The sequence below is a fragment of the Hibiscus syriacus genome, unplaced genomic scaffold (assembly GCF_006381635.1).
Source record: "Hibiscus syriacus cultivar Baekdansim isolate YM2019G1 unplaced genomic scaffold, ASM638163v2 tig00110332_pilon, whole genome shotgun sequence".
NCBI lineage: Eukaryota > Viridiplantae > Streptophyta > Magnoliopsida > Malvales > Malvaceae > Hibiscus > Hibiscus syriacus.
This window is the reverse complement of record NW_024062688.1, coordinates 1,548,278-1,565,843: the sequence shown is the minus strand read 5'-3', so window position 1 is coordinate 1,565,843 and position 17,566 is coordinate 1,548,278. Positions and strand designations below refer to the sequence as shown.

At 35.8% G+C, this 17,566-nt stretch overlaps 2 protein-coding genes, 1 long non-coding RNA gene and 1 pseudogene across 3 annotated transcripts; 2 read left to right on the top strand and 2 right to left on the bottom strand.

Annotated features, from left to right (window-relative positions):
• Positions 1 to 1,284: 1,284 nt before the first annotated feature.
• Positions 1,285 to 1,500, bottom strand: LOC120119373. The gene is made up of 2 exons (XR_005515824.1): positions 1,443 to 1,500; positions 1,285 to 1,348 (listed from the first exon to the last, which is right to left on the bottom strand). It is a non-coding gene; the product is annotated as an uncharacterized LOC120119373 (long non-coding RNA).
• Positions 1,501 to 5,046: 3,546 nt separating this feature from the next.
• Positions 5,047 to 7,850, top strand: LOC120119929 (annotated as a pseudogene).
• A 1,612-nt stretch (positions 7,851 to 9,462) lies between these two features.
• On the bottom strand, positions 9,463 to 11,137 carry LOC120119963 (NADH dehydrogenase [ubiquinone] 1 alpha subcomplex subunit 8-B-like). The gene is made up of 3 exons (XM_039139742.1): positions 11,062 to 11,137; positions 10,739 to 10,963; positions 9,463 to 9,778 (listed from the first exon to the last, which is right to left on the bottom strand). Exons 2-3 carry the CDS (start codon positions 10,924 to 10,926, stop codon positions 9,646 to 9,648), a joined length of 321 nt encoding a protein of 106 aa, XP_038995673.1. The 5' UTR covers positions 10,927 to 10,963; positions 11,062 to 11,137; the 3' UTR covers positions 9,463 to 9,645.
• A 124-nt stretch (positions 11,138 to 11,261) lies between these two features.
• On the top strand, positions 11,262 to 13,829 carry LOC120119981 (50S ribosomal protein L33-like). Its single transcript, XM_039139758.1, has 2 exons — positions 11,262 to 11,331; positions 13,393 to 13,829. The coding sequence occupies exon 2, from the start codon at positions 13,395 to 13,397 to the stop codon at positions 13,569 to 13,571; it is 177 nt and encodes a 58-aa protein (XP_038995689.1). The 5' UTR covers positions 11,262 to 11,331; positions 13,393 to 13,394; the 3' UTR covers positions 13,572 to 13,829.
• Positions 13,830 to 17,566: the final 3,737 nt, after the last annotated feature.

Below are 17,566 nucleotides of genomic sequence, written 5' to 3'. Positions count from 1 at the left end.
GACCGTTACCGTTATATAATGACTGCTATTTAAATTTTGGATTCATCTATTTGAATTGATGCATGCCTGGATTTCTTCTCGGCTTTTGCCTTTGGTTTCTGGAAAAAAATTTGCTACGTATAGGATGGTCAATAGAGAGAATCCGGAGTAGATGTAAAACGTGCCATAGGAACTCCATGTCATTAGAAAGTTGAATGTGTAAGACACTGCCCATGCACCTTACCAATTCACCAGCACCACCAAGCTGCCTGCCGCTCCCTTTACGTTTATTGGGAATATCGGTCATCCATTTCAATATTAACTTCAAGTTCAAAGAAGAAAAATTGAGATTTCTAGCTTAGAGCTTTAACCCTCACCTCAGGCATTATCACCATGGTCCTGCTCCCATTCCAATTGAGAATAATCCAATATATATATATATATATATCTGATTTCAATTGGGAAAATAATATGAAAATTAAGTGAAAAAGTTTTATAACTATTAGTATTCGGTCTATTTGTCGATTATTTTGGATCAAATACGATATAAGTTCATCATCGGAATGATTTTGAGTCGACTGCTTTGGATTTGATATTATAGAGGTTCATTGTGGGACAACCCTCACAATTTTTGGTTTATTCCATTTAAATCCACACCAATTTAAATCAATGACCTTATTTAAAGAACATAGTGTTTCAACTCGTTAGAATCAGTTGATTACATTTATGTATGTATAGAAGAAGGCAACCATGTATGGCTATATTATTATGCATTACTTACAAGGACTCCGACAACAGCTATTATTGGCCTCCATTCAGGGTAAAGGTCATGTTTCATAATTTGGAGGTCTCTTACGGAAGTTACTCTCAACCTAGTGTTGGGGGCAGCCTACTATCTTACCCCCCTTACCCCCATTACATATAGGAATATAGGAATAAGGGACAGCCATTTTTATATATATATGGAGATCATGAAACTGAACTATGACTCTAAATTTATTCCACTGACACAAATACTATGAATTACCTTGAAAAAAATGAAGAGCCAGCCAGAAAACAGCCAAGAAATGTGCCACTTGCTGAAAGCTGAAAAACAAAATTCTTATCCCAAAATTTCCCATGAAAATCCAAGAGGTAAACTGGAAAAGAAAATTTTCTGGGGACTGATTTTACCATTATGAGTGGTCTTCTTCCTGATTTGTCCATTAGCATTGTTCCATAATAATTATAGCCAGGGACCTAAGGAATTCGTTATACGAAGTACTAATAAGTTAACAAAGAATATATATATGTTGATTTTTTTTATCAGAATGTCAGACATGAAGAACACAAGCATAAGCTATGGTTCCGGTTTTTCCTGAAGAAAGCCCTGAATTTTTTATTTTTTATTTTATATTTTATAAAGTTTTATCATTGTGAAAGTTGGTATCCCACACATATGAAATCAAAAAACGATTATTTACCGGCTAATGCAAAGGTTTCACTTGCATAGAAGCTTATTCCATTAATTCCTCCAAACTACGTGTGACTCGGCCGATTTGGATATAGTTGCCCCCTTATTATCCTTTAAAATACAAGTCAATGATTTTAATCATACGTAGTTTCCTGACGGAAGTGAAGGTGCGAGACCTGTTCTGACACAATATTCAGAATCCTTTAACAAGCAAGATTTTTTTATTTTAGGCCAACAAATATGTAAAATCAATTTAATAGAGAAAATAACCTCTCAGTGACCAAAAATCTCAGATAATATACGATTTTGATCAACTTTTTTTGGATTTGCGAAAATGACCAACAAAATCGCAATGCGATCTCTAATTCGCATTGCGATCTCCACTATCGTAAATTCGCGTTGCATTTCGCGTTGCGATAGTTAAAAATCGCGTTGCGATTTTTCATTTCGCGTTGCGATTTTCCATTTCGCGTTGCGATAGTTGAAAATCGCGTTGCGATTTTCCATTTCGCGTTGCGATAGTTGAAAATCGCGTTGCGGTTTTCCATTTCCCGTTGCGATTTTCCATTTCGCATTGCGATAGTCTACAGTTGTCGTTGCGATTTAGTTAAAAAAAAGATTTTGTTTCTTAAGAATTTTCTCTAAAAAGATAGTATCCGCGCGGACGTGTCGAAGACACGTATTACCACGACCACGACCACGAGACGAGACGAGACGAGACGAGACGGACGGCGGCGGCGCGCGAGAGTCCCTCTTGTTCTCTATCACTCGACAAGGAAGTGGGAAAGCCAAGCCTTAAATACCATTCCCAATAGTGTTTCCAATACTATGTGGGATTTGAGCATTACCAACACTTGTTCCCAATACTATGTGGGATTGAGCCTTAAATAGTGATATTATTTTTGAATGTTTTGCTTAAAATTACAATAATCACGATTGATTGTAGATTGACTTTTAATTATGACATATTTAATCGTATAATACTAATGTAATTGGTTGTTGATTCAGTTGTTTTAAGGTGCATGATTGTTAATTGTTTCCTGAATAATCACATTGTATTGGAAACAAGTGTTGGTAATGCTCAATCCCACATTGTATTGGAAACACTATTGGGAATGGTATTTAAGGCTTGGCTTTCCCACTTTCTTGTTAAGTGATAGAGAACAATGGGGACTCTCGCGCACCGCCGCCGCCGTCCGTCTCGTCTCGTCTCGTCTCGGGTCGTGGTCGTGGTCGTGGTCGTGGTCGTGGTCGTGGTCGTGGTCGTGGTAATGGTCGTGGTAATACGTGTCTTCGACACGTCCGCGCGTATACTATCTTTTTAGAGAAAATTCTTAAGAAACAAAATCTTTTTTTCAACGAATTTCAACTATCGCAACGCGAATTTGTGATGATGGAGATCGCGTTGCGATTTCAACTATCGCAACGCGAAATGGAAAATCGCAACGCGATCTCCAACTATCGCAACGCGAAATGGAAAAACGCAACGCGATCTCCAACTATCGCAACGCGAAATGGAAAAACGCAACGCGATTTTCAACTATCGCAATGCGAAATGCAACGTGAATTTGCGATAGTGGAGATCGCAATGCGAATTAGAGATCGCATTGCGATTTTGTTGGTCATTTTCGCAAATCCAAAAAAAATTGGTCAAAATCGTATATTATCTAAGATTTTTGGTCACTGAGGTTATTTTCTCATTTTAATATCTAAACTTTATTTTTTTAAAACATATCTAACATTTACTCTTTATTTTATTTTAATACTCTATCGTTAAAAATATAACAACGGTTAACATTACAATTTGTAATTATCTGTTTCAATTTTTAAATCATTATTAATTTTATTCAACTCATCAAAGTTAAACTAACCAAACTAAAACCATAACCAAACCAACAACCGAAACACAGAAGAGAGAAGAGAGAAGAGAGAAGAGAGAGAGAAGACTTACCTTCATGGCGTTTGGCATCTGGGATGGGGGACTGTTGGTGCTGCTCACGTGGGGAGCTGATGAGGCTACTTGGGACCACTGGTGTTGGCGATGTGGAGGCTCCTTGCTTGAACGGGGGTTTAGGACCACCTAAGCGCGTGGCCATTGGCTGATGGACGTGGAGGAGGGATCACGGGACCATTGCTGGAATCTCGAAAGCCACAGCTGACGTGGAAGCTCGACGGACTGTTAGATCCAGACCACAGACGGAATCTAAAAGGTCAACTGGAGGCGACGATAAATTGCTTCATTAGGGTTTTCCCCAACCCTAAAACATATGTTGGGTCAAATCTGTTAATTGAGTTTTATGTAACGGTCTCCAAGTGGTGTTTGGTATTGTAAATGAACCTTTGAAATGTGTCTGTAAATTTCATTTGGGTTTGTTGGAATAATCAATTTGATCAAATTATAAATGGTCCTCATTTTCGGACCGTTATTACAGTCGGATGCGGTCAAGAGGGTAGAGTCGATTACAGTCGACGGTGCTAGAAGGAGAGGACGACCAAGACGAAAGTGGGAAGACTGCTTGAGATCTGATTTGATGGATTTAGCCCTTACCGAAGACATGATCTCTGATAGGAAAATATAGAGACTTAAAACTAGGGTAGTCGAATAGTGTGAGTCACATCTCTAGGGTGTATCATCTCTGTCTTCTTTTAATGCATTTGTAGTAATTTCCATGACTTCTACTTTTTATTCGTTTCTGTTATTGGTATTTATGAAGGCTTAGAACTGGGATTGCTATCGTTAACTTTTGTGTAACATTCTCTTCACTTTTAAATTTAGTCGGGTCTTACGTTTCTGTCTATATGCAGAGATTTTTTCGCAGGGATTTATTTGCAGTGATTACTGCCTATTACAAACGCGCATATGATATTAATGACTACATATGAATACTGTTCAACTATGTATTTATGTATTTATTTATACATGCATTGCATTTTATCTATATTTTTAATTTCCTGACTGCCGAAGGTCTTTCACGGAAGCTACTCTCAACCTGGCATTGGGGGCAGCCTACTATCCTACCTCCCCTTATCTCATTGCATATGGGATTTGAGTTTTGTTGTTGTTGTTATTGTATTTTCGTGGCGTTATTACTGGCCCATAACGGAACAAGATTGGACAAGCCCAAAATCGAGTCATTAACTTTTACTACGGTTAATATGTGTTCTTTTTAACCTTTAATGCAGTTAAATTTAGGTTAAACTACATGTTTAGTAACTAATTATTATTTTTGTTTTGTTTTGGTACCTAATTTTTTTTTCTTAAATTATGTCTAATATTTAGTTTAGGCTTCAATTTGGTACTAGTCGTTAAAAATTAACATAACTATTGATGTGATATTTTTAATTTTTTCAATGATGAGATTGAATTACCTTATGGTGACTAAGTCAACTTCACCATTAAGTTTTTAATTACGGATACTAAAATAAAACATAAACTAAATATTAGACATAATATTAAAAAAGATAAAGTTGGATTACCAAATGAAACAAAAGTAATAGTTTAAATACTAAACATGTATTTTACCCTTTTACTTCGCTTTCTCTTGTATTTTCCCTTCATATTCTCCCTCCAAAAATTCGCAACCCACGCCCTTGATAAAAAAAAATCACCTTTTTTTCATATTTTGTTTTTGTCTGCACTGTGCTAGGGTTTTATCTATTGTTAAAGGAATGGGGAGGCATCGGAGCCGGAGCAGAAGCTACAGTCCTCGCCGTCGTAGCCGGACCCCTACACGTGAAAGGAAGAGGTATGACGATGACCCTCGCGATCGCCACCGATCTCACCGTCGTCGATCCCTCTTCCTTCGGCTTGCTCATTCGAAATCTCCCTCTCGACGCTAGGTATTCATATCTCTGGCCCCATCCATTGATTCTTATTGAGATTTTATTTAACTGTAATTTTGTTTAGTCGAATTATTTTCCCATGAGTAAGTGTAAGAAGAGGGGGAATTTGATTTTTTTTTTATTTTCACGTCTTTTTAACTGAAATTTGTGTTGTAGGAAGTTTCCTCATTGAGAAATAGATTCAGAAAAGTTTTATTTTTTTCCGCAGGCCAGAAGATCTTAGGGTTCCGTTTGAGCGGTATGGTCCGGTGAAGGATGTTTATCTGCCGAAAAATTATTACACAGGGTACGCCATTGCTCGGGACTATGTTCATATGTCTGTGTTTGTTCTTTGATGTTTCAGCATTCAATTTTGGTTGTTTCTTTGTTGACGTTTGTGCTACTTAGAATAGAACTCAATGAGATTATAATGCCCTTTTCTGAAATTGTTTTATATCCCATTGATGGCCTGCTGATATTTTGTTTTTAGTTTCAATAAAGGTATCCGACTTGTTAATTATAGGTAGTAATTATTTGAATATGTAGGGAGCCACGGGGATTTGGCTTTGTGAAGTTTCGGTATGGTGAAGATGCAGCTGAAGCAAAACAACGAATGAACCATCAAGTTATTGGTGGACGTGAGATAAGAATTGTTTTCGCTGAGGAAAATAGGAAAACTCCCCAAGAAATGCGAGTGACTGCCCGCGTGAGGTGCCACAGCACATTTCTCTTTTATACAGTCCTCTGGTTATTTTCTTCCTCAATATCGGAATAAAATGCTGATGTGATCAATTATTGTTTTTTCTTTCTTTTTTGTTTAAAGTGATCAAGACAGGGGAAGCAGGAGAACACCACCTAGGTCCCAAGACGCCGATATCGCTGTCAGTAAACTCGCTCACCGTCACCTGCTAGGCATGATTCAAGGTTTGAATTTTTACTTATCAGTTTTTATGCGCTCTTTTTATACATAATTAATGGCTCTTCTTGTTACATGACTCAACTCATTTACATATGTAATGACATAAAATGTTCGCTATGAATTTCTATTGTTCTACTTTCGATTCGAATCATAGCTGTCAGTTGGACTGATATGATACCCTTCAGTGAATATATGCTGTGGTGGCCTTGTTATGCAGATTGTAAAGAGAAAGAGATTCTTAAAGACTTCTGGATTAATAAAGATTACGAGATCATAAAGTGGACAACTGATTTTTTATCAAAGCTTCTCTATAAGTTATCCATAATCCCCCTTCACCAAATATTGACCACAAATTGCATGAGGTCTTGTTTTTTGACTTGGGTTTATGAGGCGTGGTTCCATTGAATGAACTGACCAGCTAAAATGTTTGTGAGATGATTAGTATCCCAGGAGTATCTTATCTTTTTCTTTTGCATATGAGCTTCAAATTAGTGTTTTTCTTTTTATTCTTTGCATGAGAAAATTTGTTAAGTATGAGTCTTCTTTTCGTATACTATCCAGTTAAGAAAGAAATTAGAGATTATATTTGGTCAAAGAAAGAACCATCTTCAAACAAAGGAAGCCAATCAACGTATTTACTGGTAGAGATTTGATGGCATTGTACAAGAAAAGATAATATGATGTTTATAAAGTTGGGGCAAAGAGAGCTATGAAGTGGTCAGATGTGGTCAACAAGTACATCATTATAAAGCCTAATTCTCAGTTTTTTCGATCCAAATGTTATATTTTGTTCAGTGATACTGGAAATGTGCAGCAGTGCAGGTAAAGGTCAATATTTTAATCCATTGATTTGTGTGAGGATGCTAGTAAAAATTGCCGTTGGAAGAAGGTTTGCCTTACAAAGAAAAGAAGAAATACTCCTTTTATAATTGCCTTTTAATTTTGTTATGTGAACTGAAATATCTGTTTGCCTTGGTAACATTGTATGTGTTAATTATTAGTTTCTCACACATTCTGTTTTCACTTGAAACTGGAGATAGGTATCAGAGAGGGAGAGATTATCATTGCTCCCCAGGCAGTCTAGATCAGTTTCACAGGATCGTGCTGTGAGAGATGACTATCGGTCTCCTAGTCAGGCCAGATCCATGTCAAGGGATCATGGGGCGAAAGATGATTATCGCTCTTCCAGACGACCTAGATCTGTTTCACAGTCTCTTTCTCCACATTCTCCGCATGGTGACAGGGAATACAGAACCAAGCAGAGGTCCCCAAGTCCGAGGGAAAATGTTCAGAGTCCACATGATGAGAGAGATCATGTGCGCAGCAGCCCAAAGAGTCCAAGGCGTGTCAATCGCAGTCCTTCAAGGTCTCGTTCAAGATCCTTGAGGTAGGTTCTTTCCAAAATTGACATTTTTTGAACGCCTAAAGGCCATACATGATTTGATACTTTCAATCGAAGTCCTGTGCAACAATTGAAGTTAGCATTTTTATACTTTTTGTATCTTCAGTCCTCGCCAGCAGCTTTGCAAATGATGATGCCTTCTCATGGTGTCTTGCACGTTGTTACTGCTGGAAACTGCAAGTGTGTTTGTCAGGTTCTTTATATTTCCCTACAATTAGTACTATGAGGTAGTGTGGGTAAATTATGGGCATTCAAAGTCTAGAAGTTTTTAAGTGTGTTGATATATTTCTGCATCTTGTCTTTAGTGATTTTCAGGATAGAACTTCTAACTATTGCAATCTACCTTTTATTGTTGGAAGGATTTATCTATAAACTTTAGCATATTGTACTTGATGGGAGTTGCCATTTCTGACGCATCTTTTTCAATGCTTTTTCTTCTTTCTATTTTCTGGGTTTTGATCTAAGGGCTTGAAGAATCTAACGGAAGTTTTCTTCATTGCTTGTGTTTTCTTAAATGACTGTTCCATCAGTTGGTCTAAAGAAATCCAAGTTTAATTAAAAATATATATATATATATATATATATTCTAAATATTAGAAAAAAAATTTAATCTGTACTCTTTTCTTTTTCCCCTAACGGATTCCCATTGATAATACATTGATAACTGGCGTAAAATGGATAAATATGTTACTTTCTCAATGGTTGATGGTATTTCAGGTTTCTGCCCTCTTTTCCTTTTTTTTTTTTTTTAACCTTGAGGTCGTGGGATTGAGTCCTATGGAGGCATTTCATAATTTGGAGAACTACGAAAGCTGTTCTCAACTTAGTATTGGAGGCAGTCTACTATCTTACTTCTCTCTTACCCCATTATATATGGGAATAAGGAATAACCATTTTTATATGGTCAACAAAAAATATTAATAACGACAAAGTATTATTATTTTTAGGATGAATGTATGATAAATTATGTCAAGAGTTTCTACGATCCAAAGTTAATAGGTTTGTTCCTTACGCTTGATCTTTTGTCTTGCACGTGTTTCAGTAATAGTAAAACTAGAATAAAAATTATAACATCATAAACTAAAAAAGGATTGTCGCATATAAATTGTTTCTGGGGTGAGTATTCGATCAAGTTGAATATAAAAATTGAGTTATTCTTGTAATTTACTTCTGGATCATTGAAATCACCTTACAGCATCAACCGGAAAGGTTCTAGTATCATCTTAATTTACCTCATGTAGACTCTTTGAACACCATAAGAAGAGGAATAAGGTAACCAGAGAAGGAAACTAGTATAATAATGGGCGTAAACAACGAAGTAAAGAATGCATAGATTATAACAACGCAGTTACTGTTAATGTACATAAGAAAACGTCAAGTCGGATGAAGAGAAACCGTCACATTACAGACCAAACTTAGAATTTCTGATCTGAATATATGTGGATGTAGGCCGAAGATTACTTAAGGCCTTATCAGGGGACCTTTTTATCTGAGAGCCTTCTAGCTCAATAACATGTTTAACAATAATGGACTATGGTTACAACATAATGGGCAACGGTTACAACAACATAACCAATTTGACACGAGTCCACTGGACTACATTCATTGGACCTACAGGGTCAAATGGAGAGCGGGACACCCCTAAACTCAACATCCATACTCCATAAAATCCAATTCCAAAAGAATCCGATCTTATCATACTGAATAGAATCAGAACTCGGCAGATTCAAATATGACATCAAAACACACCTTAAAAAGTAGAGGTATTTACAAATTTGATAAACTCTAAAGGTCATTTATGACATTATCAATAAATTAATTTTACTAATATATTAAAATTGAATTATAAAACCAATTTTAGCATTTATAAGGTGAAGGAAAAGCGCATGAATGAATAATCATCATGAATTAAGTTTTTACAAACCAGTCTCTTATCCATACAATAGGGAGGCAATGCTGAATGCATTGAACGGGACAGTTTCTGTTCGATGCAAACTGGACCTAACTTATTAATTATTCAAGCATGGAAGGCAAGATTGTTCAACCAATGCCGAACGCCTAAAGCCAAAGTCAATCCAAAGGGCATGCTTTCTCAAAGGCTTGCTGCTCTTTGCGACACAAATCGAATTCATTTGTGTGGTAGTACATGCATCCCACATAAGCTTCCATGGGGTCTTTGCATCTCTCATACAGATCTTTTAGCCTGCACCACACTCAGTCCAACATTCCATAACTCAGCTATAATTAAAACAGAAAATCGTTATAGTAATACACATTGTAGCTAGTTTCATGTGTGAATATGGAAAAGGTAGTTTCCCATAGCCAGCAAGAAAAAATAAACGTAAAACCATGTTTGAATCTTCGCTTTTCTTGAAGCATCCATAGTCTAAAAATATACCTATGCCTGATGCATATTCGTACAAAGGTACAAAGATATAGCCCTCCAAAGTTACTCCAAATACATTGAAAATCATAAAAGAACATATGAACAATACACATATCCGACGATCACACTCGAGTTCGAAAGCCCCATTGTAATAATTAAAGACAAAGAAGAGGCCAAAACTTAATACAACTTTGATGTTTTCCTGTGAGTAGTAGATCTAAATCAGATTCAAACTAACATAAACAGGAAGAAGAAACATCCGATTCTATGGCTTGGCTAAACTTGAATCTATTTTGCTTAATCATGCGAAGCCTAACATGGACTTGTTTTAAGTTTCAACTGCTAATCATAAAACAAATCTAGATCGATCAACATGACACCAATGTTAAATTCAGCAAAGCAGCACATGTTAGCCATTTGACTAAAATGAGTGATGATCATTTCCACAACCGAAGAGATTATAGAGTTTAGACCTATGTTTCCTGTATTCAGAAATAATCATATGCCAGTACCTACATCCAAATATGTCTGAAATCGATACTTTCACAAAAAAACACTGATCCCCGTACTTTTAGCCACAATTTCATAGCATAAAACCTCCAAAAAGACAACCAATTCCAAATTCTCTAACAATGCTACATTTGCATTGAAGAAATTTGAAACCTAATGCTAATTATCATCATATTCCAGTTTAATTCCTTTCCAATTCCAACATTATCTAATACGAAACAATTAAGCTATAAAACTCAACAAAGGAACTAAAATTAAAAAGCTTACACTCCAAGCGCGCGAGTAGCTTGGCGGCCCTTATCGAGACATTTCTCAGGGTTCGGATCTTTCTTCTTACACTTGATGAACTCCACGTTTTCGGACATACATTTGTTTTCAATGTGCTTCGCGGCTGACATCAGCACAGATGATGTCGGGATCGGTTCCCCCGCCGCATCCACCACTTTCGTCGCCATTTTCCGCCGCCGATCTCTGAATAAAGATCGGTTCTTTCTGCACCAATAAAGAAAACCCTAAAAAATATCAAATTTTCAACACTTACAGATGCGAAAAAGAAAAAGAGAGAAAATTTATTACGATTAATCTTTTACCCAAAAAAATCAGTGGGTTTTGGCTTAAACAGAGAGAGAGAGATGGGGGAATTTTTTTTTGGGGGTGGTGAAGACTCTGAGGTTTTGCTTAAACAGGTGCAGGTTCGTAATTCCATTTTCTTTAAAGGGTATTATCGTCATTCCATGTTTTATGTTTCTAACTAACTTCTTTTAGCCCCAAAACCCTCGCATTCTTCAGTTTCTTTGCTCTTTCTTTTCTTTTTCTCTTCAGCCAAACATCAAAACAGTCCTTTCCCATACACTTTAGCGGTAAGTTAAATGTTTTTTTGGTCTAATTTAATGCTAAAGCTACTTCTTTACTTAGTTATTTTAAATATGTTTCTTATGGTTTTTGTTATGGAGATAGTGTTGAATTTACTGCAAACTTTTAGAGATCTTCTAATTGATTTTAGCCTGGACATGCCAAGCGTTTGAACACGAAAAAATGTTTCATTTTTATTTTCCATTTCATTGTTGCAAAGGAAGTTTTCTTTTACCCCATTTTTACTCTCCTATTGCAGTGACTGTTCTGTGTTGTACATATGACTATATATGTTTTCAGCTTTTATGTTCAGAATTACTGCCCAAGCCCAATTTTCTTCTGTAATGTATAAGATATACGCAATGATTTAAATAGTGGTCCGCTATCGGAATAGCCTATATATCGGTAAATGTGCCATATAAAACCATTATTGTATGATACCTGCAATGATTGTCAGATTGTAATATCATCTGTTATGTCCGCAATAGTAATAAACACAACCGCAATCGTAATTTAAATCCCTTGATGTATGGTATCAATAATCCATTTTTTTTGGAGGATGCATCAACAATACACTTAAATTGTTAGGTTAGGATGGTTTAGGAGTTAAGAAAGAAAACCCTAAATTTCAAGCAATGCCCCTTGCTTTCTTACCTCATTTAGGCGATACCAATAAATCCGAAGAGCTGGTGATATGTTAATCCATTTTTGTTCTGAAATGAGTAGGACGTCAGCATTGACTATCACCTAAGTTTCTGGGTGTGGGTGGATATAATGAAGTCAAGGCGTGATTATCGAGCAATGGCCTTTGTATTTCTATACTTAATTAGCTGAAGCTTGTAAACTTGCAAGATGGTAATTGATTAGCAATAGGGTGAATATCCATTATGACTTTTTCTCGTAAGAGTCAGTGCTGTCGAGGAATTGTGCCTGAGAATTATGCAGCAAAGGCACCTTAGACCCTTTCGGTTGTGGCGCATTTGATTGTGTGCACACCTGGTGTGCCTAGAAATACTTAAACTGAAATAGTGGGGTAAGACTTAATTTATCTGGTTTCAAAACTACTAGGGACCTAAGAAGTAATTAGACTAAAAAAATTTGGGGGACAAGGCTTAATTTATTTAGTTTCAAAACGTCTAGGGACCTAAGAAATAATTGAATCTAAAAATACTTTCTGGGTAGCTCCGTCCCTACCATAATGGAAGCTAGGATGCACCCGTTGAAGCTCTCTTTCTTCAGCCTTCAAACCCGTCACACAGCAAAGACATGGAAAGAAACACTGATAAATCTGGTGTTAAGCAGTAGTAGGTAGAAGGAAGACAAGAATTTTGGATGACGAATGATAAACTTAGAAGTGGCAGTAACGGTGGAGGGATAGTACCATGCTTCACCAGTTAGATTTTCAAACATATGATGACTTTGAAGACCCTTTGATTTGGCTTCACCGGTGTAAATGTTTTTTGCCAACCGATGGTTGCGACAAATCAAGTCAATCCAGTAGCTTTCAACTTGGGGGAAGCTCAATTGTATTATTACAAGCTCAAGCAAGAGGATTCATATATTAGTTGGGACAAATTTACCGAGTATTGTATGTTGCAATCTCATTGCCTTCCCCCTTCCTGCAAAGTTTCTAAGTTAATAAACTTCATTGTATATGAATCTCTTAGTCATTGAAGCTGAGCTGAGCTCGGTGGAAGAAATTGTCCAGGTCTGGCAAAAATTGACTGGATTTGTTGGCCTCGAGGGGCCAACGAGCCCATGGAGACTAATTGTATGTTCTGAGTACTGCAGGATATAATTGTTTCTATTGCTTCATGTGTCATCTTTGGACCTATTTGATGTTCATGGTATGTATTTGGACAGTTGATTGTTGCTCACTTGCTTGATTTGTGTTTAAATATTTGTGCATCTAAAACTGTGTGGACAAAATATAATAAGTACAGTTTTATTTACATGTATATACAGAATGGTAGGATCAATGTTTTGTTTTTCTTTTTTAAACATCGTTTATATTTTATAAAAAGCTTTCATCCCTACTGATTTGAGTGTGTTTTCTCATGAATATTTAGAAATGGGGGACAAGAAGAAAAAGACTTTTATGTTTATCCGCCTTGTCTCGGCTGCTGGGACTGGATTCTTCTATGTGAAGAGGAAAAGTGCCAAGAAAGTGGCCGAGAAACTCGAGTTTCGCAAGTATGATCCCCGTGTAAATCGCCATGTTCTTTTCACCGAACAAAAGATGAAATAAGGGACCCTGTAGTGTTTCAGCTTTTCTGTTCTCGTCCTTTCTTTGATACGCATCCAGTACGTACTGTTTTTGCATAGATGAAGCCAAAATATTTGAAACAGAATAGGAAACTGTTGTGTTTAGTTACATCTATTTAAGCCTCCGGGAGTTGGCCCAAAGGTTGCATCATGAAGAACATTATCATGTATCAAATGCTTTATTTAAATAACTGATCAAGACATTTATTCCTATATAGAAGGCATATTGTTCACATCCTTCGCACGTTATTGCATACATTGTGCTTCATGTTTTCCAGGAATGGAACACTTGCATCAGGGACCTACTTTTCTTCATTTCATGTACTGAACCAATTGATTCTGTTATAACGGTATGCTCGGTCGGGGTTCGTGTCGGTTCGGAAAAATAAATTTTGGGTCTGAGATAGTAGTTAATGTCGAACACATCACATGGAATTCTGTGTGGATTTTCATTCTCAATACCTCTAATTATTTCTTAATCAATTTATGTCCTATTGAATTCGAATCAAATTCCAAGGATAACAATATCGGGAAGAAGTTCCCAGATATCCACACCGTGTAGTTGATCGAGTATTTCGAAATAACAACGAATTTGACGAAATCCCATGTCTACAATTAATTTATTGCATACATTGTTTTCTTTTTGTTTTCTAGGAATGGAACTCTTGGATCAAGTGTTTTCTCATTTCATATACTGGATGACTTAATTTGTGTTATGTTGGGAAAAGTAATTCCTGGTTGAAATAATAGATATTTTAGTTCCTTATGGTGTAAGAAAAAATTGAGCAGTCAAGTAAATTGGAGCACAGATAAGAGTCTTGGTCTGTAATAACTCCGGTCATGCATAATTGCTTGTTGACTTGAACTTAAGCTTTTGAATAGTAGATTGAAAAGGACAAAAGTATTCTTATTCTTATCTGATCCATGACTTAAGGGATTGCAGTCTGGCAAGGTTCTTGCCTTTTCATTTCTTTGCTCTTTTTTTCCAGCGAAGAGGGAAGAAACAATTTGATTCAATTTAGTTATTAATAAATATAAGGGTAAACTACCAGTTTAGTACCCCAATTATTATTTTTCATCTATTTTGGTCACTCGGCTATTTCTTGTTTTAAAATCATATCTAAGGTTACGTATTGGTTTCATTTTATGTTAAAAAATTAATAGTGGTGCTGATGTGTCACCATAAAGTAATATCAAATCATCATTGATTTTTTAAAAATGTCAAATTAACAATTATGTTGATTTTTTAACGACGGTGATCAAAATAAAATCAAAAGGTAATGTTATGTATAACTTTGAATAAAATAATAGTTAAGTGATCAAAACAGAATAAAAGTGATAGTTTTGATAAGTATGAGGTGATCACATTGTTACATATGCTCATAACTTTCTTAACCTATTGACAGACGCAGTCATCCTGCAAACGTAATTGCTCAAACCCAAGACCTCTAGGAAAATTATAATCTTTTTATCACTGAAGTTGTCACATTCCAAGTTTCGGGGGTTAGATTAATGTGTTTCAAAATCTTGGTACCAGTTTATAAGCTCTCTAAAAGTGTGAGGACTTGTAGCTTGGTTTCCCTATTTCTAAGGATTTCAAAACCGCTCTTCCCCCTTTCTTTTTCCCTCTCTACTGTATTTTTCTCTCTCTCAATTACCATTCGGTTGCTTTTATCCTTGATTCATCATTGTCCGTGTCGTTGTGTTGCTCACCGTAGGCGTCATTGTGTTCCTCTCGTCGTCGTCGTTTGTCTGATGGTCTCGATGTTTCCATCGTCGCTAGCGTTAGCATGATCGGAGGGGAGGAAGTTTCGAGTTTCATTAAAAATCTCATTTCGTCAATCTTTTTCACACACCGACCTCGGTAAATGTCTCCTCCTCGTCTAAAATATTTTTTTTATATTTTTCTATAATTTTTTGCCACCAGATGGTGTCCTACGTGCCCCCACCCTGGATTGAACTGGTTGAACCAGTTTGTCCGACCCGACCTGTAATATCTTAAAATAGGGGTTAATGACTAAATTGAAAGATTCTAAAATTTAGTGACCAATCTCATAAAAGATTAAAAGTTTAAGGATTTAAATGAAAAGTGTTGATGTTGGATTTAATAACAAAGTTTGAAAGTAATAAGGGTAAAATAGTCTTTTCTAAGGAAGGATTTTATTTCTCCTTTTATATAGGAGAGCAACACGTGGTAATAGAGAGAAATGAAAGAAAAATATGGAGATTGTTTTATCTTCTTCCTCTTCTCTTCTCGTAAGCTCCATGGCAAAAGTAAGTTGGTTCCAAGTTGATTAATTCTTTTGTTTTAAAGTTGGTTTTAATTCTTAGAGTGATAGAAAAGATTAAGGAAAGCTTACGATGGATAAAAACTCAAAGATTATCAAGTTATGAGAGATTGAAATTAAAAGGTTTCAAATTGAAATCTTGGAAAAGAGTTAGTAATTGAAGTTGGAGGTTAAATTTGACTTGTCAAAGGGTTAATTAAGAAGTTAGAGGTGATAGAATTGAATTAAGAATACATGAAAATTTGATGAAATTCTTTGATTCAAGAATTATAGTGAATTATGAGGGATAGTAAAGTGTTATAATGTTATAAGAAGGTTTACATATGTATAGATAAGTTTTATGGTATAAGGAGGGGTTAATAAGTAGAATTTGAGGACAAAGTAAGAATTTTCGGGCTCAAAATGTAATTTCTGGGTTGTGTGCATCGATGCATCTTCAATGTGTATCAATGCACTCTCAAATAAATGAACATCAAATGCAATTAGTGCATCGATGCATAAGGAGTGCATCGATGCACCCCCTTAAGATTAGAACATCGAAGGTGAATTGTGTACCGATGCATGGATAGTGCATCGATGCACATGTTAAAGAATGCATCGATACACTGTAGAATGTACCGATGCACTTCAAGGGAAAATATAATTATACCTTTCTTTTGGTCTAAGAAATGATAGATTAGAATATATCAATTGGATAATGATATGTATCAATGTATGATTATATATATATCGAACACGAACAATTTTCGAAACGATTATCAAGTTAAGATTCGATCGAATAAGAGAAAATCATAAAAGTGTATGGGAACTTAGTGAGGCCAAGGTGAGTGCAATTTTAATTATACTTATATTATTGAACGAACATTGACTTGCGATGAGCCAGTGACGAAGTTACTATGGTAAGAAGTAACTTCTAAAATGTTATGTGATCATTATGTGTGCATTAGTACATAGAAATGGATGTATGCTCTTATAGGTTACATGAACAAATGAGAAATGATATAAGCCATATGAAATGATCTACGTGAATACATACCTTTTGATATATGTGATATTAATATAAGTAATTATAGGAATATGTAATATAAGTGTTATATGAAATGTGACTATGTGATATGAATGTGATATGTGAACATAAGTGACTAATTGACATGAGCTATGTGACTATATGAAAGCAAGAACATGTGATATGAAATACATGATAAGAAGATATGATACTCTGTAAGGATATTACATGATATAAAATAAAAGAGTTATGAGTTATATGCATATGTGATATATGTTTACACATACATATGGTATGTGACATAAGAGAAAGAAATATGTGATCATATGAAATGTGATAAAGAGCTATGTGAAAGAACAAGTGATATGAAATGTATAAATGATAATGCCCATGTTATGTGATATGAGAGCTAGGGGTATAGTTGGTATGCCAAGAGTCGAGGGTTTAACTATGTTCTACGGAACATATGGGCAGAATTACCTATGTCTTTAGAGACATATATGGATAGTATACCTATGTTCTAAGGAACATATGAACAATTTACCTAGGTTCTTCGGGACCAATGGACAGTTGTAGAGGTTCTTTATGACATCTGGATAGGTCATTTGGGACATTTATACGAGTTGTGGTGACAGCATAGTGGTGCACAACCTCAATGTACTCACATACCTTAAGTTCTCAAAA